Raw genomic sequence first — 23,852 nt, forward strand, 5'->3', positions numbered from 1 at the left:
TTCCGTCTGGCTGCATGCACATGAAGCTGTGAGGCACACATATGATGCATATGCTAACTTTTTACAGTTAATTATATGCTCATACAGAAAGAAATATCTCACAGCGGCTAGTGTCTCAGAAATTGGAAAGAAATCGCATTACAGTTATCTCTTGCTGTCTGTAATTTATTCAGTTAGTTGCTCACAACGTATATTGATGTCAATCCACAGTTAATGCAGTGCAACTTACATAATAGTAGCATGCTTTATGAACCATAAATCATCATGTGACAGATATTTATATGCATAGCTTTACACCATGCCCATTTTCTTTGAACCAAACTGCATGTGTCTTCTTTTTGGCACCATTGCATCAGGAGCTCTCCTGTATACCAGCACAGTCTCTGCCACTAGCTACATTTAAACATGTCGTTTGCAGGGTGACACCTGTGGATTCACCGGCCAGAGAAGCTTCCACCCAGAGACTAAATTTAGCTCAACAGCATCATCTGAATCTGCTGACAACAGAGCAGACACTGTTGTCTGTCTGCTGTTTGATCGAGCTGTTGTATGGCAGCCCATAGTCTAACCGCCCATTTATTTGACTGTCCTCTGATATGTAGCATACACTTCATGATGTAATGTGAATACATGTTGAATGTAAGAGTAAATACACAGCCATGCATCTCAAATAAGTTATGTGTTGCATCACCGGAGATGAGTCTTTCATCAAAAAGCTGAATTTGTCAGACTGCCTTTGAGTTCAACTTTATGCATCAGTGTCGAGGTAATATTTGCCATGTATGTTAATGTTATTTTAACGTATTTTATAATTGTAAAATATCATAATGACTTGTTTATTTCTTATCTTATGTTAGGATGACAATTTAAACACCTAAAGAATATGCAGGTATGCATCATTGAACGCTTTGTTTACAAATTAACGCTAGAGGCGGGTCATGTGTCTTTTCCACTTCGCCCATTGGCTACTGGAGTGTTTGACTTGTGTTCCGCGCATGCACAGTAGCCTATACTAGGAAGCGTCCGATAATGGCTGTTATTCTCTCAATCTGAAAAGCTGACCCGAAAGGTAATCCGCTCTCTCTCTCTCTCTCTCTCACCGAAAGAACAAACTGTCTGTCACGTATTTAACAGTCGTGGAAAGATGTTAACCAGCCAGAGTTGTGTCCGTTTTTAAGACTATTTTGTTTTACTTGTTACACATCGTTCAAGACGAGTCGGTTAACGATGTTCCACCACTGAGTTCCTGTCAAACAAAGCAGATTCTTCCTGAAGTTGTGAAGGGTGAATACGTGGCTCTAGCTGGGTCGTGAAGAGGACGCGTCTCTAGTTTCTAAAACGTTTTGAATTAACGGGAGAGGACATTTGTTTCTTTGCTGCTGTTTTTTAAACTGAGTTTCAGTTGCCAACACAGGATTGCAACATACGGTGACACGTAAAGCCGCTGCGGAAGTTGTTTGAGGTATAGTTTGTATTTAACTGTTTTAAAGCTGAACATATCTGTCTTTAAAATCTTATTTCAACTTTTTGGTAAAATTGAGTTCTTCTCAAGACTTCCACCAAATGACTGACCGAGTCTTCCAGTGATGGGGACAGAAATGACGCGATCATCAAATGTGACGTATGAGGAAGTGGAGCAGTGTGCAAGAGAAGAAGGAGGCAGATGTAATCAACCACATTGAAGCGAGGGAACCTCTGTGTGTCTGTGGCAAAGGTCGTTAACACCCAAGCCTGCTCTCTAAACACACTTGGCTTTTTATTGACATTTGGAAACTGGTATATCAGCACAACTAGTGTGTGAATGAATGATTACATGTAATGTGTCATCCAGTGCTGAAATGATACCATTTTCATAGTTGGTTAAGCGCAAAGGTATTTGATAAAGCAAAAAAAAAAGTCATACTTTCAGAACTTCATTTAGAAAATTAACATCTTTCTGTTTGTAGGTCAGAAAAAAACAAGATGTTTGAAAATGCCACATTTTTCTTTCATTTCATAGACAAAAAGATGAATCAGTTAATTAAAAAAGGAGAATCTACTCATTAATACATGTTGAAAACAATGATAGTGCAGCCCTAGTGTCATCGTCATCAGTTAGGATCGTGCCAGGTTACACATGAGGGATAACTCGCTCTGTGTTTAATACATTAGAGGCGACGTTCTGCTGCAGATGGAAGCGTTTGATCCTTTTACATCAGTAGACGACCCCCTCGTCTTTCCCCTCTGTCATCCGTCTACTGCCCTACATTTTGTCGTCACTCACTGCCATTGTCTGCCGCGGGCTTTTGTTCCTCCTACTTTCTAAATACAGCTGACCTGGCAGTCTCAGTCAAGCATCACTCCAAATCGAATTTTCGGATAGAGAGGCCTGACTGGGTACAGAAAGAGGTAATTCACATCAGAAGGCCGCGATGAGCTCCACTCATATTTTACAGTCAGTGATAGGCCAGAGTGTTTTTTTTTAATTTGTTTTACTGCACATCAAGGCTGATGAGCTACATCAACGGCCACGACATCCTCTATTTGTTTGATAGCTTAGGCCTACCTTTCTGTTGTGTCCTCCTCCACAGGCAGAGATGTCCATCACAATCTGCAAGTTATTAGCTTGAGCTCCTCCCCGAGTCCTCTTCGCCTATCAAGGCTTTTCCCGCGTTGGTAGAGCACGGCTGCTGGAGGGTCCCCTCAGCGTCGATGGCCCAGAGAGCTGTGGTCAAGCCCAGAAACTCTGTGGTCGACCAGTTTGTGTGTGTGCGCGTTTGAATAGCCTTTCAGAAACTGCTGGTCTGGCTGTCACGTGCGGTGCAAGTGGGGAAGTATGAATTCGGTGTGACGGGAGGGGATGTATGTGCTTGTGAAATTGCGTGAGATAGAGGAAGCACCGGTGTGTGTGTGTGTGTGTGTGTGTGTGTGTGACTGAATATACTAGGACTCTCTCATATATTGCTATATTATAGGACTCAAGCGCTGTCGTCTCAGATCACCACCGATCAAGTGGAAAGTCCAAATCTAGCTCACCGGCTTGACTGTACGATCTTTTGTAGCTACGTCTCAGATGTCTAAGCTAACAACATGTAGCCTTACATCTACGGACAGATGTGGGGAGAGGGGGTGTGGGGGGTGTTAAGCGGCCTTAGCCTTGAGAGCTCAGCCGAGCATTCTGGGGGATGGAGTTGACCGGTTCCTGTGGTGGACATGGGCGCAAAGTTTCGTGAGTTCCAGTGGTGGGGAAAGCCTTCGTAGTGGGGCCGTATGGCAGGAGGGAGGTCAAGGGAACATCTGCATCCTTCACTGTGGGTAAGACGTGAGACTGGTAATGTGGACTCTAGACGGATGATGCTGTAGACGGGTGTGATTCATTGTGCAGGTGTGTGTGTGTGTGTGTGTGTGTGTGTGTGTGTGTGTGTGTGTGTGTGTGTGTGTGTGTGTGTGTGTGTGTGTGTGTGTGTGTGTGTGTGTGTGTGTGTGTGTGTGTTCAGTCCCTCTTTATGGTTTTTGGACTAATTGTAAATTCCTGAGTATTGCAGTGAAGGTTCCCTCCTCTGGCCTCCAGTTTGTCGCTTCAGTTTGCTGTAGAGTGAAAATATTCACTTCAGGTTCATTTTGATTTGAATAAAAGTATCGATTTGATTACAAGGTAATACGCTATTCTAGTATTTCTTTAAAACAGCTAGATGTGATAGGGGCTCGTAAGGCCACTTCAGGTAACATCGTTGTTTCTTAATCCCACTGAAGCTACTTTGACGGTCCTGCAATGTTGATGCGGATTCAATCGAGACCAGATATGATGTTTTCAGAAGCTTTCTTGACTTACGGAAGCTACTTGTTGTCAGACATGTGCTGTGCATCTGTACATAATGGGAGGAATTGTATTGGTCCGTTTTTTTCCGATCCAACTGATAAACTAACTTTGGTAAATTATCTAGAATGTGTGTCCTTTTGCTCCTGGTCTGGCATTAGTCATGTAGGGTGTGTAGTGAACCCTTTTCTCATAATTATCATGCCAGGCCCAGATAATGTCTTCTTCAGTTCCTGTTGTCTCATAGTGACAAACACCTTGATGAGTGTTACCTTCCCTTCCGGCTGTCGACCTTTAGCCCATTAATCATGACCGAGATCCGATTCCAAAGGTCTATATACGGTTTAGTCAAAACATTAGAAATGCCTCCCTCGCAGTCATTCAAGGGACGCGCTTCAGGTTGAACAGGTTTGAACTAAAGCTCTGTTTGCTGACAGGGAAATGTCCTAAATGTAGCATTTTAACACTAAATGTAGAACATGCTGAATGTGTTGTCTTGAATGTCACCTGCTTTTTTTAGTTTGCTCGATTGGAAGTTATAATTCTTTTGACGGCGGCGTCCACGTTAACTATTGACGGTGTTGTCGAGTGCTGCCGACAGACGCTGTGAGAAAAGGATGAAACCGCAGACAACAGAGAACACTGAATGCAGACACTCGTGGCTCCTCTGTCACAATGACCCCATGGCCTCTCTGTTCTCACTTCTTCTTTTCTCTCTCCAGTCCCAAACCATGAATATCGTGGGCCAGTTTGCGGAGACGGTGTTTGTGACGGTGAAGGAGCTGTACCGGGGCCTTAACCCCGCCACTCTCACCGGAGGCATCGACGTCATCGTGGTGCGACAGCCGGACGGATCGTTCCAGTGTTCTCCCTTTCACGTCCGCTTCGGCAAGCTGGGTGTGCTGCGCTCCAAGGAGAAGATTGTCAGTGCTTTCTCCGTCTTCGTCTCATTCCTTCAACGACAGTTCTACTGCAGTTCTGTCTTTGACACATACATGCGTGCCTGTGATTTTAGGTGGACATTGAGATAAATGGAGAATCGGTTGACCTGCACATGAAGCTGGGGGACAATGGAGAAGCTTTTTTCGTGGAGGAAAATGAAAACAAGGAGGTAAGATGACCAACATTGCATCAGTTTTGGGCGGTTTGTTTGTCTTTCACCCGTCATTGTAAACTTCTCTTTCTTTATCGCCCTCAGTCCGATGTCCCAGCCCATCTGTGCACCTCGCCGATTCCTCACGAGAACCCCGAGGAGATCGCGGAGACCCCTGAGGGATCCTCCGTCGCCGGGTCCGGCGCCCGCAGGAAGAAACGCCGGCGCAAGCGCATGCGCTCCGATACTCACCTGAGAGAAGAGGCCAGCTCCTCGTCGGATGAGCGAGAACGAGAGAAGGAGTGGGAGAGAGAGAGCGATCCGGCCGGCCAGGAGAGTCCGGCTAAGGAAGAGTCCGTCACGGCGCTGCACATCAGGTCAGTGATCATAGAAGAGGAAAGAGGGAGTCGTGGCTCAGTGTTCACGCCGTCAAAATGAACCCACTAGCTCAACAATATCTTCTTGCTTGTGTTAAAGTAAATCGGTGTACTACTCGCTGTCTGAGGAGCCCAATGAGGAGCTGGGGGCCTCGCAGGCCAGAGACACTCATCACCCTCACTCAGACGGAGAGCAGTCACCCTCGGAGAGGTGAGGAAGGTTCATATTGAAGAGGAATTCATTGATTGATTGCATTTGTTTGCTTTGAGCAGCTTCACTGTGGCAGTTTGAGTCAGTCGACATCCCGATTTGTTCAGTTTATTGATCTTTTTGCTCTTTATCTTATCTTTCTCCTTCCCAGCTGTGTGTTCTACAGCCGGCCATCCTCTCCTAAGAGCGACTCAGAGCTTCTGGTTAAACCCCAAGAGTCCTCTGGGCCTCAGATGCAGTGGAACTGGGGAGGTTTTCCCATGGTATGGTAACACACACACACACATATACGTGCTTTTACTGCCTACCCATGCTGCGGTAATGCTGTAGTATTTGAGATCATCGTGCTGACACACTGTCTCAATTTGCCCCCGAACAGCTGCGTCAATCTGAGAGGACACCAGTGGAGTTGCAGCACATCTCCCCTTCCGGCTGTTCTCACTTCCGCACCATTGAGAGACAGGACTCCTTTGACATGGGCCACGAGCCTGTGATCAGCTGTGGCAGAGTGGGCAGCGTAACAGTGGTCAGGCCACAGCCCAGGACTCAGTCCCTAGACCTATGTAGCCACACAATGCAAACCTCCCCTTTATTTGGGGGAGGAATTGCACATTCCTCCCAGAGTGACCTCTCCAAGTCTTGTGCATCACCAGCGAAGACGGACGTGACACAGGCACTAGAATCCCCGTCACGGGAAGAGGAGACCAGAGACTCATCTGCTAACCTAATAAACGATCATCTTGCCAGCAGAGAAAGCACAATCGGTGTTGAGCACATTAGCACCGCGGCTGACGGTGAGACCGAACCAGACAACGCACAGATACAACTCCTAAAAGAGAGCGAAGACCGCACGGTCACTGCAACGAGTAGTACAGAGTTGTCCGATCCACAACAGCAGTGCGCCTCAGCGGAACAAAGCGAACAGGGTACCACGAGCAGTGGCCCCGTCAGCGAGGGGGACAGCGGGATAGATCCCTCTGCTGAGGGAGGGGAGGAAGACGCTGGAGGGACTGAAGGCTCGCTGACCAACAAAACCGAGGAGTCGGCGAACTCCTCCGAGGCATCCTCCAAAGTGGAACAACAGGACAAGAAGAAAGGTGACACGTTTTTTCTAAGCTCTCTCATTTATGTTGCTTACATTTTGTTAAGTTGTTGTTGTTGTTGTGTCCTTCTGTTGCAGGCAAACGCAATCACCATCTAGGACCAACTGGTATTTACTTGGATGACCTGACCACGTTGGAGCCCGAGGTGGCTGCGCTCTACTTCCCCAAGAGGTAAAAAAAAAAAGAAAAAGACACATGAAAATTCTTCATGAAATACAGGACAGAGCAGCACAACTTTAATTATGTATGCAATACCCATCTACAAATTAAGAAACAAAAATGTTTGTGATTTCACACAGGGATGACACTAATTCCCACAGCGTTCGACGTCCATAGAAACAACTCAGTAACCCAACGATCGTGCTGCGCTATCTATGAAATGTTTCTCTTTATTGGGGTGAAATGGAGTGTCTGTGGTCCCTTGCAGTGAAGCGGAGGGAGCGTCTCAGCAAGGGGCCGACCAGGGCTCCTGCTCCGGGAGCCAGTCGCCTCAGTCGGTGGGCAGCGGGGCCATGGACAGCGGTACGGAGTACCTGTCGGATTCCACCTCCTACAACATGGACATCATCATGTCCCTCTGCGGACAAGAGGGGGACACCAGCCAAATCACCAAAGGCAAGTGAGAGTGAGTGAGTGCACGCCGGTGGGCTGCGTGCCGGAACATAAAGGAACGGGGCAGGTTCTCCGAGTGGAGTAACGTCAGTTGTCATGTTGCTTTTGTCGTCAATCCAGACAAGTTCATGGCGCACATTGTGACGTACCAGGATTTTGCCAACAATCCAGGAATCATTGAGGATCCAAGTCTTGTGATTTGCATCAACTCAAAGTGAGATTGGATATTTATTTGTTCACTTATTACAATTTGCATTGTAACCGTAGTTGGGTCTGTGTTTATGTATTCGTTGAAGAGGACGTCTTCTTGTGTGGTCATTTTAAACAAGTTCTTGTTCGTGATTGTTCATCAGCTGCCTTTCATTCATGTCATCCCACAGCTATTATAACTGGGCAGTGGCTGCTCCAATGGTCTTGTCAATGACAACGTTCCAGAAAAGCCTCCCCAAGGTATTTCACTGTTTCTACACTGGACCGCAACCATTTTCATTAATTAGGCTTCCTTTATTCCCAGTTACAAACATCGATGAGCGACTTACGACTGAGTTATTACATTGATTCTCACGTTAACAGCACGAGACGGATAAGATCGTAGTTACCTGGTGAATATGATCACAGTAGTCGTATAAGCATTGCCTTGTTTTTGTGCGCGTTTGTGCGTCTTATAGGGTGCGATAGAGCGGCTGGTGAAGGACAAGATGCCCAAAAAGTCTGGGCGCTGGTGGTTCTCCTGGAGGAAACGAGACATGGACAATAACAAGGTACATTCTTAGGAGTTCCTGCTAATGGTCATTCATTGAGTAGTGATGGTGTGTCGTAGGTCTGGACCTTTGCCACTTGACATTGTTGTTGATGAGCATGTACCTGATAATGTAATCTCCTCGTTTTCCAGCAAAAGATCTCAAAAGAGGGACAGGAGGACTCGCTGGCAAGTGATCTTTCCACAGTAAAGTAAGTGAACTCACGAAGACATTTTCTAACACAAGTTAAAAACCCTTCCACATGCTGTGTTTCAGTCGGAATCTGGTCCCGCTGATCCACAGCTGTTCTCTCTCGTGTTTGAGTGCACTTCAGGACAGGCAAACTTATTGCTGGGAAGATTAATGCAATGACTGCCAGGATGTGTTTTATCAGCTTTATTTGTTTGTCATAATGCACATAATGGAACAATTCTGTAAATAAGCCAACGCCTTAGCCTAAAATAATGGCATTTGTTTGTAGCTCACCAGGCAAATGTAAAAATAGAAGCAGCAGCAAAAGACATTTGTCCGTTCAGAAATTGTAGCTATTTGTAACTCTATTCTTTTCCTCTAAATGTCAAATTAAGAATTTTATCGGGGCTTGTATCACAACTACTGAATGACTTAAAATGTCTCAGGATTGTCTGTGGACACAATAGAATAAAACACAGCAGCCCAGGTAGACCAGTCACAGTTGTTGCAAACTCTTCATAGCTTGTATTTGTTACTTGCTTATACTTTAGATGGATTTTCTACTTCGCTAGGAAGTTTTCTCACAAAGGCTCCAAAAAAAAACAGAACTAATGAACTGGAGCAAACATAATTGGCATTATTAAGATTTAAAAAAAGAGACAGTAATTTGTGTATCAATTCAAACTCTCATCATGTAGTTTCTTTGCGCCATCAGAGTGTGACAGAGCTGTGTCCATATGTTACATTACTCAATAAATATTTGTTTAAACAATTGCCATGACACTCAACTATGAGTCAGTGTTTGATCAATTTAAGTTCAACATATCTGACAACCAATCAATCTTCTCTTATTTTCTTGTACAAGTCACTAAATCATTTAAAAAAAAAATCAATTATCATCAATAAATCCGCTGTGACAGAGAAATACAACTCAAGATACAAGGTGTTTAATAAGATTTGTGTTGTTCCTCCAGAGCCACACTGGATGACATTGACAGCGATGAGGTGGCGGGCCTCGGCCGCAAAGCCATGCTTCCTTCCAACCTTTCAACAGAAACCCTGAACGCCACTCAGTGTATCACCCAGATATACCGCAAGTCACTGCGTCTGACCTCTGAACAGATAGTAAGACACACACATATAAAAAATATGTCGAACTCTGCTGTCTAATGCGTGTGTAGAGGACTTTGTCCACTTAGCGCCGAGCTTACTCTCTCCTTTCTCATAACCAGGAGCACTTAAACCTGCGTGAAGGAGCCAACAAAGTGGTTTTCAGTGTGACCACGCAGTACCAAGGCACCTGTCGCTGTGAGGCTGCTATCTACCTGTGGAACTGGGACGATCACGTCATCATATCAGACATCGACGGCACCATCACTAAGTAAAAGCAACTGCCTTTCCTTGCACGCTCATGGTGTACAGATGGCCCAATAGACCATTGGATATAAAGCGATTCATAGAACCGGATCACTATGAAAGATGAACTGTAGGACATTGTTTGAAGCTACATTGTGACAGTGTTGTGAGTGGTCTTCACTGTCTGTCTCCTGCAGGTCGGACGCTCTGGGTCATATTCTACCTCAGTTTGGAAAAGACTGGACACACAAAGGCATCGCCAAACTCTACCACAAAATACACCAGTATGTGAAGTTAATTATTTGGAAAATGAAATGAAAAAAACTGTTTTTTGCCTCTTTTTTTTTACCAGTGTCTTACTGCACCTTCACAGGCATTACTCACACCACAACAAGCAACAACAGATGAAATGTATCCGCTGATGATGATTTCATCCTGATGTCATTCTAGTTGCAGCTGAGTGTCTCATCTGCGTTGCCAGATGTTTCCCCGTTTGTCCCCATTTTCAGACGCCTTATGTTCGGCTTTTAAAACGATCTCAGCTGCGGAGTTAATTGAAAAAAAAAAATAAATATTTAGTTTTGTTGCACATATCCGAGGAAACGGGATGCAGCGCAACTGTGTTGTTGAACGTATTGATGAAAGTGTTCCGGAGCTCCATGCTGTAGATTATCTCAATTACAAGCAGAAGTGGAAAACACTTTTCTTATTTGCTTTTATTCAAGTCAAATGCTAACAGATGGTTGCTCCTTGCCTTGCAGAAATGGCTATAAGTTCCTGTATTGTTCGGCGCGGGCCATAGGTATGGCTGCCATCACGAAGGACTACCTTCAGTGGGTCAATGACAAAGGCATTGTCCTCCCTCAGGGCCCTGTGCTGCTGGCCCCCAGCAGCCTCTTTTCAGCACTACACAGGTAACCAATGAATCCTACTACTACTAAAACGCTGTGGCGTTAATGAACTGAATTAATAGAACGTAGGATATGACTGTGAAATGTTTCATAGCTCTCTGAGAAAATGAATGTAATGTCCTGCTGACCTCTAGTGGCCACTCCTCTACATAAGCGAGAGCGACTCTGCTCCGCTAATAAATCCACTGTATGAACTACATAACTGTATGCAAGAAGACTTAAACAGATGTCAATGTTGACTGTGGACTGTCTCTCCTGACTTGTGCAGAGAGGTTATTGAGAAGAAGCCGGAGGTGTTTAAAATTGCCTGTCTCAGTGACATCAAGGACCTGTTCAACCCGCAGAGAAAGCCCTTCTACGCGGCATTCGGCAACAGGACTAACGTAAGCATCGCTGCACACGGACTCTTTAAACTTCAGCAACAAGTGTGTTGTCAGTCACGGTTCTCCAGGTGCTAGGTTCCATTATTTGGCGGTGAGATAAGCCTCTGTGTACATAATAATCACAAGACACCATGCCCGTTTAAAGGGCAAGCCTGTGTTTGTAGATGTTGTTCCATAATATTACTGTTAACACGCACTTCCTCTAATGTACTCTAGTGGGTAGAAATGAAGTGTGAGAAATGTGGAAGTAAAGTCTGGGCGTTCCTTGTTAGATATATAAACACTGGCTAATGATTTCTGATTATGGATTAGTGCCATAACAGCCAAACAATCTTTTTAGTGCACGTAGATACTGCGATGGTTAAAGTCACACTGAAGCTAGTCCGTGTAACTGTATTGGTTCGCTGCCTTTCCCTTTTGCAGGATGCTTTCGCCTATAAGCAGGTTGGGGTGCCCGATACCAGGTTATTTACCGTCAACCCGAAAGGAGAGCTCATCCAGGAGAGGACTAAAGTCAGCAAGTCCTCGTAAGTGTGCAACAGAACACAGAAAGGATATTCCTTTCCACCTTTTTTTTTTTTTTTAGGCTTTGAAAAAGTCTGACAAAGAAACACTGTGGCATACATCAATGCAGGTCTCCCCATCGGAAGGAATGGGCTGACAGCCACATGTAGCCTTCGGTCGAAAAAGTCTTTTTTTATTTTGCTTAGGGAGGTTCCTAACTGAGGTATTAAGTGGCAGCCATGATGATGATGAGAGCTGGTGGAATTCTCTAAAAAGCTAAGGAAAGGTGTTCCGATGCTTCCTTTCTTATCTCCTTTACAATAGGAAACACTGCAGCATCCTTTACGAAAGGAACTGAGATAATGCCGCTCCAAAATTCATAGCGGAAGCAACATTTTTAAAGCGACGCACGTCAACGATTTCAGCCGTTGCGTAATTACATGGCCTCGTGTTAGTGCAGTCGAATTCTCTCAGCACAGCCGTCGTCTTTTCCTAAGTCCTTATGACATCTCCTCCTGATGTTTTACATCGGGGTCAAGGAAAAGTGGTTAGGAAAAGACACAGGACGTATTGTTTTGACTATTCGACCGCAGCCCAACCCTAACCTGCACTCATTTTCACTGGGATTATTGATTTTGCTGCAAACATCAAAATAATACCACAGAGTTAAAGATGATATAGTTGCATGAAAACTGTGCACATACAACATCCAGACAAAAACCTGAGTCCTTTTCTCTGTGTGTGTGTTTTGCAGGTACAGCCACCTCAGTGAGTTGGTGGAACATTTCTTCCCCATGCTCTCTGTCGGGGGCAGCACGTCCTCTGCATTGGACTGTCCCGACTACAGCAGTTTCTCCTACTGGAAGGAGCCTCTGCCAGAACTTGACCTGGATGCACTACTGTAGACACACACATACACACACACACACCGACCAAAAGCCACACGCACGTTTTAAAGCAAGCACATATACTCTCTTTGTTTTTTTCTTTTCCAGAAAAGCATTTGAAAGGATTATTCCCACCATGCCTGAATATTGCCTTTGAATAAACTGGAAACTGAAAGAGGCGACTGTCCCATCTTTAAAAGACGGAGACAAATTAAGTCATAATATGCATGGACTCGACATTTCAAAAATATGTGTACAAATCATACAGTTCTTGGTCTCAGTGCTTGTTCACGGGCTGTGGCTGTTGACACAATATTTAGCTGAGTGTAAAATCCAACATTGAACATGACACAACTGGACAAATACGCCTTTAGACAGTTTTTCGTGGTTGTGTGTACCAGTACCATGGTCATTCCAAAATAATGAATTTAAACCCTATTAACACTGTCTTCATTTCAGCTCTGTACACTAACCAAAAACATATTTGAGATGCCTAAATGCTGCACATGCCAAAGCTATTGCCTGTTTTCTGTGGCTGATCTGGACATTTTCAGTTCACTCCTGGGAGCTTGTGCACAAAAGCTCAAACAGACCCAGGCACACACGGCACAGCTATAAAACCAACATGGGTGTGTAGTTGGCAAAGGAGCGTCGAGGGGATGATTTTTATAGCTACCTGTACCGATTAACAGATATGGTGTGAGAGTGTATTTACATTTTTATTGTTGTTTTAGAGTTTGTTTTACGGTAGTAAGTACGAGTAAACTGGGGTTTGCCCGGAGCAATATTTAGCATTATTCTGTTTTTGTCATGCACAAGAGTGTTTTCTAACAGCCTTTGACTCACCTGAGCTATACGTAATAAGAGCTTTGGATAGGAAGCTAGATGAAGTGCTGAATCAATCAGTAGCATTATTTTTTTCTTAATACCTGAGGATTTCAAGTTGATCTGAGCATATGATTAATGTGAAACTACAGCATGCACATTTCACATATCTTCCTTTCAGGTGCCTCACTACCGAGTTTAGAAAGGTTTGTACATGAATGCAGAGGTGGGTCCGACTGACGATGACTTTTATTCCAGAGACGTGTCAACAAACCTCGGAGGGGAACCGTAGTGGTTTAGCCTGGCACTGTGCCTTTGCCCTTTGTACTATCACGACTGTTATATTTATTGTTTGCATATCTTTCGTCATCCAATTGTGTGGAGATGCATTGGAGCTGAGGATTTTGCTTTTACTTTTTTTTTTAAACCAAATGTATAGAAATATAAATAAATTCAAATGAAGTTAACTCACGGATATTTGCATTCATTCTTTTTTTTTTCTTTTCTTTTTCTCCACTGCGGAGTTTGTTTAGCATTCTTACATATATTCTGTATATTGTGCAATATAGAACAACAACGTGACATTTAGCACATTAGACAGTAGGGGCTAAAGCTTTGGCACACGTGAAGTCGGGCTGAAACGTGCTGAAGATGGATGACCTCATTGAGCTCGAATGGGACATGAAGGCTGAAAGGCGGATTTGACGGCTGATCACCGCGTTTGTGCGTTTTATTGACTCTTATCTGAACAGGAAGCCCTGACGCGACACAGTGAAGTAACAGGTAAGCCTCTTTCCACACTTGTTTTTGACTTTTAGCGACGAATAATCCATATTTAGGATAGCTGTTTGTTCAGAATTAGCTTGACCGTATTAATAATTATATCGGCCTAATTATTTCGCGTCGCAGAATAAGTCTGCCTGTGTATAGTAAGTGTAATTAAACATGGAGGAATCAAAACTTGATTTGAGAGTGATTTGGCCGCATGATCCTGTTCGCAGGAAATCGAAACTAACCCAACGAGTTAGTTTCGCATTGCCAGAACACCCAAAGTCAAACAGACGACAGTGTGATCTACGTTGTTAGATCTCATTAACCATTCATGGCCAATAGACACGTTTACAACAGACATTCGTCGATGAAACCTTGGTCCAGCTTGTGTACAGTTTGGTCTGTGATTATACTTGCATGCGTAGACTGGGTTGCTTGTGCTGAGTCATGCTGGGGACGCATTGGTAACTTCCTTAGTGTTTTTTTTTACACCCGCAAGAAAGATAAGTTATGTTCTCAGTATTTTTTTTGTGGGAATTTGTTGTTTATAGCAGTTTATATTCAGTTAAAACGTAACACTTTATAGACTTATTTATGCACACATAAACATATATTTTCATGACTCTGAAACAGAACTGAACAGTTGGCACAATATAAATGAATGCAAGATAATCAACTTTAATATATTTGGTGTTTATTTATAACTTTCTTAGTGGGAGGGGACTCATTACTAAACTAGCTATGACTCAGATATGTTTATACTTTTTTATTTTTTACCGTAAATCATTTTAAAATGGTAAATATTTTATTTAAAAATTACAAAGTAAGAAGTTATTGACAGATTTTCAAATGTGAAACATAATTGGCGTCTCAGAATAAATAAATAAAAACACAACAACATAGCAAGTAGCTTTCCTTCCATTAAATGTAACACTTACAGGTTGACGTACAGCTTATACATTCTCATAACAGTGCAAAAATAAAAAGCATTTCAAAGTATCAACTGTTCAGCAGGATTCTAAAAAGCACTTTCTTATCTTATCTAATCTCAACTTCCTTCCTTTTTGAACCTTGAATCAACTTTCTACGTATCGACTCGATACGTAGAAGGTTCACACTTAAACAAAGTTAAATAATTCAGCCAAGTTTATCTAATAAACTATACTTTTCTCTAAGGTCTTACTCTGAGTTATCTGTTTGTTTTTTTCCAGGGCCTGTCACCATGTCTGTGAGAGAGACTGATGCAAATTTTTCAAAAATGGATCATCCAGAAGCTTTAGCTTTAGAGCTCACGTGCCCCATCTGCTTGCAGCTCTTCTCTGAGCCAGCTTCTCTTCCGTGTGGTCACATCTATTGCTTTGCCTGCCTTCACACCATGGGAGAAGGCCTTGACCAACACAGCTGCCCTGAGTGCCAGGCAGAGTACCAGGGCACCAAAGCCCTTGTGAAAAGCCTCAAAATGTGCAGCATCATAGAGACCTACAAAGCCACTGCTGGTAAAGTCAATTCCAGTAAAGTGGGCCATGTAACAATCAAGAGTGCCGACAGCTCCGTTACAGAAGAGTCAAACACAAAACACCACCAACACACAGCAACAGCTGGACCGAGCCGAGAGGAGAGCTCGGTGCATACGGGAAAGCACGGCATTCAAACTGGGTCTGGATCCACAAAGAAGTCCTTTTCTTTGGCTCAAGAACAAGGCAGCGGCAAACGCAAGATGGAAATGGATGAACCTAAATTTAGAATGGCATCTCAGGTCACAGAGTTGAGCCTCAAGTTGGAGATGGCAGAGAGTGTGCTGAGTAAGGAGAAGGAACGGGAGTTGGAGGTGACCACTGCTAACGGTCAGCTGAGAGAGAAAGCGCGCAGACTTTTAGGGCAGATAACCGAGTTGTCGCAGAGCTACACCGCGCAGGTGATGCAGCTTATTGAGGAAGAGCTCGGTCCAGGCGAGGCCAGCATGGGCGGCCGAGTCGGTCAAGCGTCTGAGCTGACAAAGCAGCTGAGGCAGGCCATGCTCAGAGCAGAGTCCCTTCTGACTGAGGACGACGAGGCTGCATTCAGTGACGAGCTTCGGACTCTACAACCAAACATTGTGGAGTTAATGGCCAGGCCCGTGGGAGAAGAGGACGACCACGTCGAATCAAAAGTCAACTCTGCGCGCGCCTGTCCCAAGCTGGAGGAAATGAACGCTGCGTTCAGGGATAGATCTGGAGAGATTCAGCGCTCCCTTCGAAACACCCTCAACCCTTCAGAGGTGACTTTTGACCCAGAAACGGCCCACCCCAACCTCGTCCTCTCAGGGGACTTGAAGACGGTGACGTTCAGCGCTGCCAAACAGCCCTACCCATCCTCTCCTCAGAGGTTCACCAACTTCATCCAGGTCCTCAGCACCCAGAGCTTCCATGAAGGTGATCATTGCTGGGATGTGGAGCTCGATGGTTCCCCGTGGATCTTTGGTGTGTGCTACAGCGGGAAGCTAGCACGCAGCGGGTTGCCCTCCGCTCTGGAAAGCAGCCGATACTCCTGGTGTCTGATGTGGTTCAACAACTTGCTGACAGCCTTCGAGCGGGGTCATGATGTGCCGCTGAAGAGGACCACCGTGTCACGCAGGCTGGAGATCAGACTGAGTTTCAAGACCCACAGGCTGAGCTTCTACAACGTGAGCCCCAGCAGCGGAAAGACTCATGTGTACACATTTAAGGCTAACCTTACTGAACCAGTGCACCTGGCCTACAGGATGATGTCAGGGAACCCTAAAGGCCGTGTCACTGTTTATTCATAATCATAACTGTATTTCTATCAACTATATATCCTTAGCAAATGTGATGCAGATAGAGAAAAGTAATAATATTTTTGAGACTTTGTATGATAATAAGTCTTGCGTTGTGTCTTGATAGAAGACCCTGATCACCCACTTACTTCTGCCTATTATTGTGGATGCTTTGCGTGGTAATATATGACTGCTTCTCAAGTCTACATAGGAATAATAAACATAAATGTGACTGAATTACTTGTTGCAGTGTGCCTGAAACGTAGTTTTCAAAACGATGTGCCAGATATTGTGTTTTTATGTTTTTCTATTTCTATCTAAAAAACTCTTTACACACTGGGCCTTTTTCACAGCAGACTAAAGCATAGGTTTCCATATGTCCTTGATGAAAAATCCCTATTCTATGCCAAGCGTAATAATGTAATTCTTCATATTATTACATCCTAAGCACATGACAATCTCTAGTCATGTGTATTTTACTTGCCTCAACTTGAAAAATAGAAGAAGAAAAAAAAAGAGCAATAAAGTACGTCAACAACGTGATCTCGCGAGACTTCCCCTGCTTGTTTGGTGAGAGTGTCAGCTGACCTTACTGGGAAGATTTTTGTTAAGGAAACTATCCCCAGTACAGCTATGTCCCGTATCGGTGATCAGTTTATTGATCGATTACAGCGTGTATGACGGCGTGTAACGCATGTACTGAAGTCATATTATTTCTAAAACCATTTTACAGCATTTGTACCACTGAATCGGTAAGATATATATCTATTTTAACCAGTTGAAGCTGTCGTTACGTTTGGGTCGGCGTCATCGCACTTGCACTAGTATCACGTTTGTTTTGATGCTAACGTTAGCTTTTGTAAACAGTGGTAGCTTTCCAGTGTTGTCATCTTTACTGTAATTGTCTGTAACGGAAGCTCGGAGAGTATTGTTTTAATTTACTAACAACCCATCCTCCGACAGCAGTTAGCGTTAGCAAGGTTAGCGTTAGCCGACGTCTGAAATCCCCTCCGCTAACTGAAAGTATTCCGATAAACCATACGACTTGATAGGTAGATAGGTGAGGCTATGTTATGATTAACTAGTTGAGACCTGTTGTCATTGTATGTTGTTTACTATAGCCAAGTTAGGTAACGTTAGTTCCATGTTAATTCTCCTATTGTTGACGCTAACAGGATTAGTTTTTTTCTATCGTTTCGAACTTTAAATGTAACACCACACATGGCTGACAAAACAGTCTATCTAGTTAGCTAGCTAGCTTCATGGTGTGTATCTTAAAGTGAAGCTGTGACAGTTGTACACCTCCCAACAATCCTAACCATCTGTAACGCTAGCGGAAGTGTTTTACTATCCTCTTGCTCCTATTTAACTATGATATGGCCTAAGAGGATTCAACATCCTTGTTTGTAGTCAGAGGACCTTCCCGCAATAAAGACCTTTTTGTGTTTTCCCCTCCTTTAGGGTCCGACACGATGCTAGCCACAGTGACTGCTGTGGTTAGGTTTGCGCAATACAATGGCAGTATTTCACCTGCACCATTGGAGAACACGTCAACATTCCCAACATGGCAACCTGATGCTGAGGCCAACATCTCAAAGCCTCACAAATGTCTACAGGTTTTGTACGAGGACGTTGGAGACTCCAGGTAACGTTGAAACCTTTTTGAAGTGTGGCATTGCAATAATTACAAAATGGACTACTGTACTTGAAACAAAACATCTTCAGAAAGTTCTGTATTCACCCCCCTCACGTTCCTCTCTCCGTCTCAGGGTGCGCTTCTGGGACATCTTACTGCTCGTGCCGAATGTGGCCTTCTTCGTGTTCCTGATGTGGAAGCTGCCCTCAGCCCGGGCAAAGATTAGACTCACCTCCAGCCCCATCTTCGTCACCTTTTACTTGCTGGTATGACACAAGCCACAGAAACACCAATAGTCATCATAGTAGTTATTTTGAGCGTGGCATTGTGCCACACTGTGAACTCTATTAATAACAGTGTTTCAGCCCATTATTTAAGATGAATCGATCCCCAAAAACTCTGAAGGGACAGTGCACCTGTTGATACCTTGCATAGTTGCTATAGGCTATACTTTTCCTCTAATTCTACTCCAGGACGTGTTTTTATTGGTCTGAGCAGACAGATTATTTTATATAATCTAACATGTGTTTTTGTTAAACTGTATTTGTCAGGTGTTTGTTGTAGCGGCGGTTGGAATCACCCGAGCCGTCGTGTCCATGACTGTCAGTGCGTCCAGTGCTGCTACCATCATAGACAAAGTAAGGAAGCGAATTAAGCATAAATACAACATGTTACAATGTGGACATAAAGTAAACGGTACATGGGTAAGGCATGTCTTTATCTTTCAGATTTACTTCACTTTATTTTACTGGAAACATTCAAACTTTCCAGTTTTTTTTCTTCCCCTAGTGTGGGTTTCATGGGGGGGGGGGGGGGGGTTATTCACTGGTAGTAAATGACAGATTTCAGCTTTGTAGCATAAATACATAAATACCCCATATACCCCATACTGAAGTAGCTGTCACCATCTCCTCCTTTATTGAATTACCCAGAGGGGCTAATATGAGCTTCAGCATGACTTTGTTTGGCTTTCATGTCCAAAAGGAAAGGCATTGCTGACATTCCTCACATACCAGACCGATCCCTGCGGAGTTCAGAGGGACGAACTGTTCCCATAGCACACCGTCATGGCTGCACTGTTGAAGAAAGACATACACATGATGATATATATATTGTGACCTGACGTGTGTTTCAGGTTGCTCTGTCACAGTGGATCCTCATTATGCCTGTTGTCTCTTCAGGTGCTGTGGGAAATCACCCGCTTCTTCCTGCTGGGGATTGAGCTCAGTGTCGTCATCCTGGGACTGGCTTTCGGTTCGTTCGCTCTGCTGGTTTCAGTTCTCATTTACTGTATATTTGACCCAGTGTGGTGTTTCTGTCTCTTTTCACATGATGGATCTATTTCAAATGTTTGGTTAATAATGCCCCCTTATCCGCCCTGAATCTAGTTATGAATATAACTGAATGCCTGTGTAGGTTTTGTTTCTGTTAAGCTTGTTTCTTTATTCATTTATCAGGTCACCTGGAGAGCAATTCTAGTATAAAGCGAGTGCTGGCTATCACTGCTGTGCTGGCTCTGGGCTACTCCATCACACAGGTAATGATGGATGATGGGAGCAGGCAGGACCTTTTTGGTAAGTTGTCATTCTGAATTCAATGGACAATAAATGATATATATTGTTCTAGGGCACACTAGAGATCCTGTATCCAGACAGTCACCTGTCTGCTGAGGACTTCAACATCTACGGTCACGGAGGACGCCACTTCTGGTTGGTCAGCTCCTGCTTCTTCTTCCTGGTTAGTAACATGTGACATTAGAAAAATAAAACTCATAACTGATGTCTAACAATAGATTGATGATGTAATCCTTTTTTTTTTTTCATAGGTGTACTCTTTGATCGTGATCTTGCCTAAAACTCCAGTGAGGGAGAGGATATCTCTTCCATGTAAGTTACGCGTTTCGATGCCGCAGAGATCAGAAATTAGATTTGAGGTTAAACATTTAGCATTATGTATCATGTAATCCATGTAAATGTATACGAGGATGTTCTGCACTTTTAGTAATGATCTTTATTACCACTGCATGATGACATCGAATTGAAAGAATTTGTCCTCTGTTGCCCATTAATCTTTTTTTTACTCCCTCTGTCCAGCTAAGAGGAGCTTCTATGTGTACGCTGCCATCCTGTCTTTACTGAACCTGGTGCAGGGCCTGGGCAGTGCTCTGCTATGTGCTGGAATCATAGAGGGACTCTGGTCAGTACCATCCTCTTTAGTGTTACACCAACAAATCCACATGTGGGAGTATTTTAGGAAGAAAAAAGATAAGTTGAAATAGACTTTTGGCTTCAGAGTGATTTGTTTTTAAACCTTCTTATAGTTGAGTTTGTTGTCGGAGAAGCAACAGGGGGGATGATGGACTGTTTTGCTGAGTCCTGTGAGGTTCAGTGCAGTTTAGGGCGGGCGGGGGGGGGGCATCTGTCTCAAAACATCTGTTATGAGAACATAACAGACGTTTTGCTTTTGGATTGAACTTTCCTTCTGGCAGAAACCTTTTGGTTGAGCTTTCTGTTTCTACTGAAGCTGATCGTGTCCTTATGTCTTTTCACTTTTAATGAGATTGTGAAACCTGTCTCTATTTTTGTGTCTTTCTGAAACAGCTGCGTGGATGTCACCACCTTCCTGTACTTCTCCGCCTTTGCGCCGCTCATTTATGTCACATTCCTCAAGGGCTTCTTTGGGTTTGTACAAGGAATCGTGTCTCACATCACAGACTACATCATAGTTGACAGTTGCCCTTGTTTCTTCCTTATTTCACCACTTTCTTCCTTTTCCACAGGTCAGAGCCCAAGATCCTGTTCTCTTACAAGTCCCAGGTGGACGAGCCGGACGAGAGTGACGTCCACCTTCCCCCGACCGTCGCCACGTCTCTTGGTCGCAAGGAGCTGACCGACCAGGGCCTGTTCTACTCCTCCACCCAGATCGACGGCTCTGGTCCCGGCAGCTCCCGTATGGTCGGAGCGGACCTAGATGACGTTGCCTCCGGACCCTATGGGTCCAGCAGCATTGAAGCAGACCGCTGGAGACCTATCAACGCGTGAACGCATGAACAGAGGTGGTCATACAGCTGGACTCAGATGTTTGTGTAATGCAGGCTGGCCAAAAAAAAAGAAAAAATGCAGAACAAAGTAGTCGGGACACCAAGAACGGGTAATCTTGGTCTTGCTTTAACGCCGGGATAAGTTAACGAGTGGACACTTAAAGGAGATAGCTTTTTCTAGCATACGATCTGGAGGACTGTGATTTACTGCTTTTGTAACACTGTTGCCAGAGTGCACTGCTGCTGTAGCGCCACACTAGAGGAGCCCTGTCCCCGATTGTGGCACCGTGTGGGTTCTGTTCAACGCGCCCTTGAATGTGCGGCGCTTACTGACTCAGCACATTTTCTGTCATTCCAGACTTCGAGTGTCAACTGCTCAATCCTCCAATAATTGAGTTTTAACCCCATTTTAAGTACCCAAGTCTTTAAAGTCTAACATTCTTTTGTTGGCAACTCAACATCTGCACATTCCAGCTAGGAGCTTTGAGTAACGGCATCTAAACTCACTTTGTCGGCTGCCTCCTGTTAGATTTGCGACTCAACTGGCTACAGCTAGTTCATTTTGATTGGTGTACCGTCTTATGAAAAAGGAACAACAGTGTTAAGTGTGATGTGTGTCACTGCAATATGATAAGATCATTAATACCTAAATACAGGCACGGCATGGACGCGTATCACAAACCATCTGTAACGCTCTCTACCAGGAATCATCTGTCATTTCTCTCCTCTTTAATTCATTCTGGACTTTTTGCTTTAATGTCTTATACCAGATTAATAATTCCTGCTACTGAAAGCACATTTGTTAGCTTCACGGTCATTTAGAAGGACTTATTACATGTGTGATTTGAACAACAAGCCTTCCAAATTAGACATGCCCTCATTCCATATCGGCAGATCTGGTTCATCTCTGCCTGCTGATGAAAAGCTTTTAGTTTTATGCCAATATCTATTGCTCCTGCGGTTGTATTTTCCAGACTGTTATTATAAGTGCTCAAATTAGACCATAAACAATATAGATACATTTGATGTTATCAAATGATGGTATTGATGCAGTGTAATCCTATAGATCTTAACTACATATTAAGAGAGGCTCAGGCCACCGGTATGTTCGATACGGGTCATTATAAGACGATGTCAAGAGAAAACTACTGGACTGTGGCACAACAAATGATCCACATATTGCAAAAATGCTTCTTTGTTCAGCCCATTAAATCAGTTATTTCACATCTCTTGGTATTACTACAATATCATACTTTAGTCTTTATAAACCACCAGACATCACATTTACTTATTCCTACCAAGGAAGTTTGATGTTTGCGAGTTTCCCCCTGAAAATGCTTTATGTTTGGTATGAATGGATTACTGTATTTAAGCTAGCAGTATTCATGGAGAGTGGGGACCTGGATGCAGTAAACACAGAGGTGCATTCATTTTTCCATCGTTTTAAAAGCAACAACGCCGTAAAGAAGTGGCGTATAACCAAGAATCTACAGTACTTGCCTTGACTCTTAGAAATATTATATATTCCATTTTGAGTGCCGGTGATTACTGCTGTGTGTAACTTAAGAGTTAGAGTTGTGTTCAGGGAATCGGTTCGCTGATTCGTGACATGGGGTTGGAAAGGTGCAATTATTTCGGAAGTCCTCTCTCTTGGTTGATTTTTGGTGTTTAAATCGTTTTGCAAATGATCTGTAAATTTTGCCTTTTTAAGTGCATTGATTGTATAATATTCAGCCCATATTAATGCAATGTATTGAGCATTCCGTGACCTGCAGAATAAACCATGGACTCTTTCGTTTTGTTTGTTTGTTGGGATTGAACAAGACACCACTCACTGGCTGCTTTTTGGTAATTCACTACTTTCAATTTCAGGACTCGTGACTCCTACTGTGTGTGCTTTTGTTCTGTTTCCTTAGTAAACTGTGGTTTCCTGATGTTGGGTTTGTCTTTAAACGTCTCAAATCATACTTCGTCAACTACACTTCCCATCGACCCTTTTAATTCACGCGACTCTGAGTCATGAGTCCGAATTATTTTATCCGACCAATGAGACAAGAGGATACTGTAGCGCCAGTTTGACCTTTATTGGTTTATTTCAACAACCGCCGGTCGCTGTGGCGGCGATTCCAGCCGCTCTCGCTCTCTCTCTCGCACATGTCTCCGTCCCATCACCCGGCAAGGTTTTTATTATTTTTTATCAACCAGGTGCCAGCGGACCGCTGGTGAAAATGGGAGGTAACGGCAGCACGTCGAGGAAAGTGTCATTCGGACTGGACGAGAACGAGAAGGTCACAGTAATTGAAGGAGTGAAGGTAGCTGTAATGTAACATTTTCCTCTTATTGGTAAAACCCAGAGCCAAAGTTTGAGTTGGTTATGATATCGGGTATGTCGGGTAATGGCGGTTAGCTAGTAACGTACGGGTGACGGTCTGAGGTTCACTGACAGGTCCCATGTCCTCAAATGAACCCGGTGTGTCGGTCATACCCTCTCTCTCCCCGTTACACTCAGATAGCGTTACCGTTACTCACTGCTTTAGTTAGCTAACGCTAGCTAAGTTACCTTTATAACAGCTTGACTTACGACGTGTTTAGTTTGTTGTAAAATATCATTAAAGTAGACATTAACGCAGCCATGACGCAGT

At 43.9% G+C, this 23,852-nt stretch overlaps 4 protein-coding genes across 6 annotated transcripts in view; all 4 read left to right on the forward strand.

Moving 5' to 3' along the window:
* Positions 1 to 1,021: 1,021 nt before the first annotated feature.
* Positions 1,022 to 13,451, forward strand: LOC306713703 (phosphatidate phosphatase LPIN2). 2 transcript variants are annotated; one of them, XM_079183508.1, is made up of 20 exons: positions 1,022 to 1,069; positions 4,519 to 4,719; positions 4,812 to 4,907; positions 4,995 to 5,266; positions 5,367 to 5,477; positions 5,629 to 5,740; positions 5,857 to 6,574; positions 6,658 to 6,751; positions 7,008 to 7,195; positions 7,313 to 7,406; positions 7,573 to 7,642; positions 7,861 to 7,953; positions 8,085 to 8,143; positions 9,099 to 9,249; positions 9,357 to 9,505; positions 9,678 to 9,764; positions 10,242 to 10,394; positions 10,660 to 10,774; positions 11,198 to 11,301; positions 12,033 to 13,451. In XM_079183508.1, the coding sequence occupies exons 2-20, from the start codon at positions 4,528 to 4,530 to the stop codon at positions 12,181 to 12,183; spliced, it is 3,009 nt and encodes a 1,002-aa protein (XP_079039634.1). In that variant the 5' UTR covers positions 1,022 to 1,069; positions 4,519 to 4,527; the 3' UTR covers positions 12,184 to 13,451. The 2 variants fall into 2 exon arrangements, with proteins under 2 accessions (XP_079039634.1, XP_079039635.1); XM_079183509.1 differs by lacking the exon at positions 1,022 to 1,069 and adding an exon at positions 1,412 to 1,462.
* A 199-nt stretch (positions 13,452 to 13,650) lies between these two features.
* Positions 13,651 to 16,972, forward strand: trim107 (tripartite motif containing 107). Its single transcript, XM_079184082.1, has 2 exons — positions 13,651 to 13,773; positions 14,973 to 16,972. Exon 2 carries the CDS (start codon positions 14,984 to 14,986, stop codon positions 16,544 to 16,546), a length of 1,563 nt encoding a protein of 520 aa, XP_079040208.1. The 5' UTR covers positions 13,651 to 13,773; positions 14,973 to 14,983; the 3' UTR covers positions 16,547 to 16,972.
* Positions 16,973 to 17,145: 173 nt separating this feature from the next.
* Positions 17,146 to 23,004, forward strand: tpra1 (transmembrane protein, adipocyte asscociated 1). Of its 2 annotated transcripts, none has more exons than XM_079184217.1 (11): positions 17,146 to 17,286; positions 17,996 to 18,179; positions 18,304 to 18,436; positions 18,722 to 18,808; positions 19,352 to 19,424; positions 19,628 to 19,707; positions 19,797 to 19,907; positions 19,996 to 20,056; positions 20,264 to 20,366; positions 20,771 to 20,851; positions 20,950 to 23,004. In XM_079184217.1, exons 2-11 carry the CDS (start codon positions 18,007 to 18,009, stop codon positions 21,209 to 21,211), a joined length of 1,164 nt encoding a protein of 387 aa, XP_079040343.1. In that variant the 5' UTR covers positions 17,146 to 17,286; positions 17,996 to 18,006; the 3' UTR covers positions 21,212 to 23,004. The 2 variants fall into 2 exon arrangements, with proteins under 2 accessions (XP_079040343.1, XP_079040344.1); XM_079184218.1 differs by lacking the exon at positions 17,146 to 17,286 and adding an exon at positions 17,459 to 17,514.
* A 274-nt stretch (positions 23,005 to 23,278) lies between these two features.
* chchd6b (coiled-coil-helix-coiled-coil-helix domain containing 6b) overlaps positions 23,279 to 23,852 on the forward strand; it is a 46,933-nt gene continuing 46,359 nt past the window's right edge. The window contains exon 1 of the mRNA XM_079157045.1: positions 23,279 to 23,522. Within this exon, the coding sequence (XP_079013171.1) occupies positions 23,439 to 23,522 (84 nt within the window). The 5' untranslated portion in view covers positions 23,279 to 23,438. The remainder of the gene's footprint in view (positions 23,523 to 23,852) is intronic.

The sequence above is a fragment of the Pholis gunnellus genome (genome assembly GCF_910591455.1).
Source record: "Pholis gunnellus genome assembly, chromosome: 3".
In the NCBI taxonomy this organism is placed as follows: domain Eukaryota; kingdom Metazoa; phylum Chordata; class Actinopteri; order Perciformes; family Pholidae; genus Pholis; species Pholis gunnellus.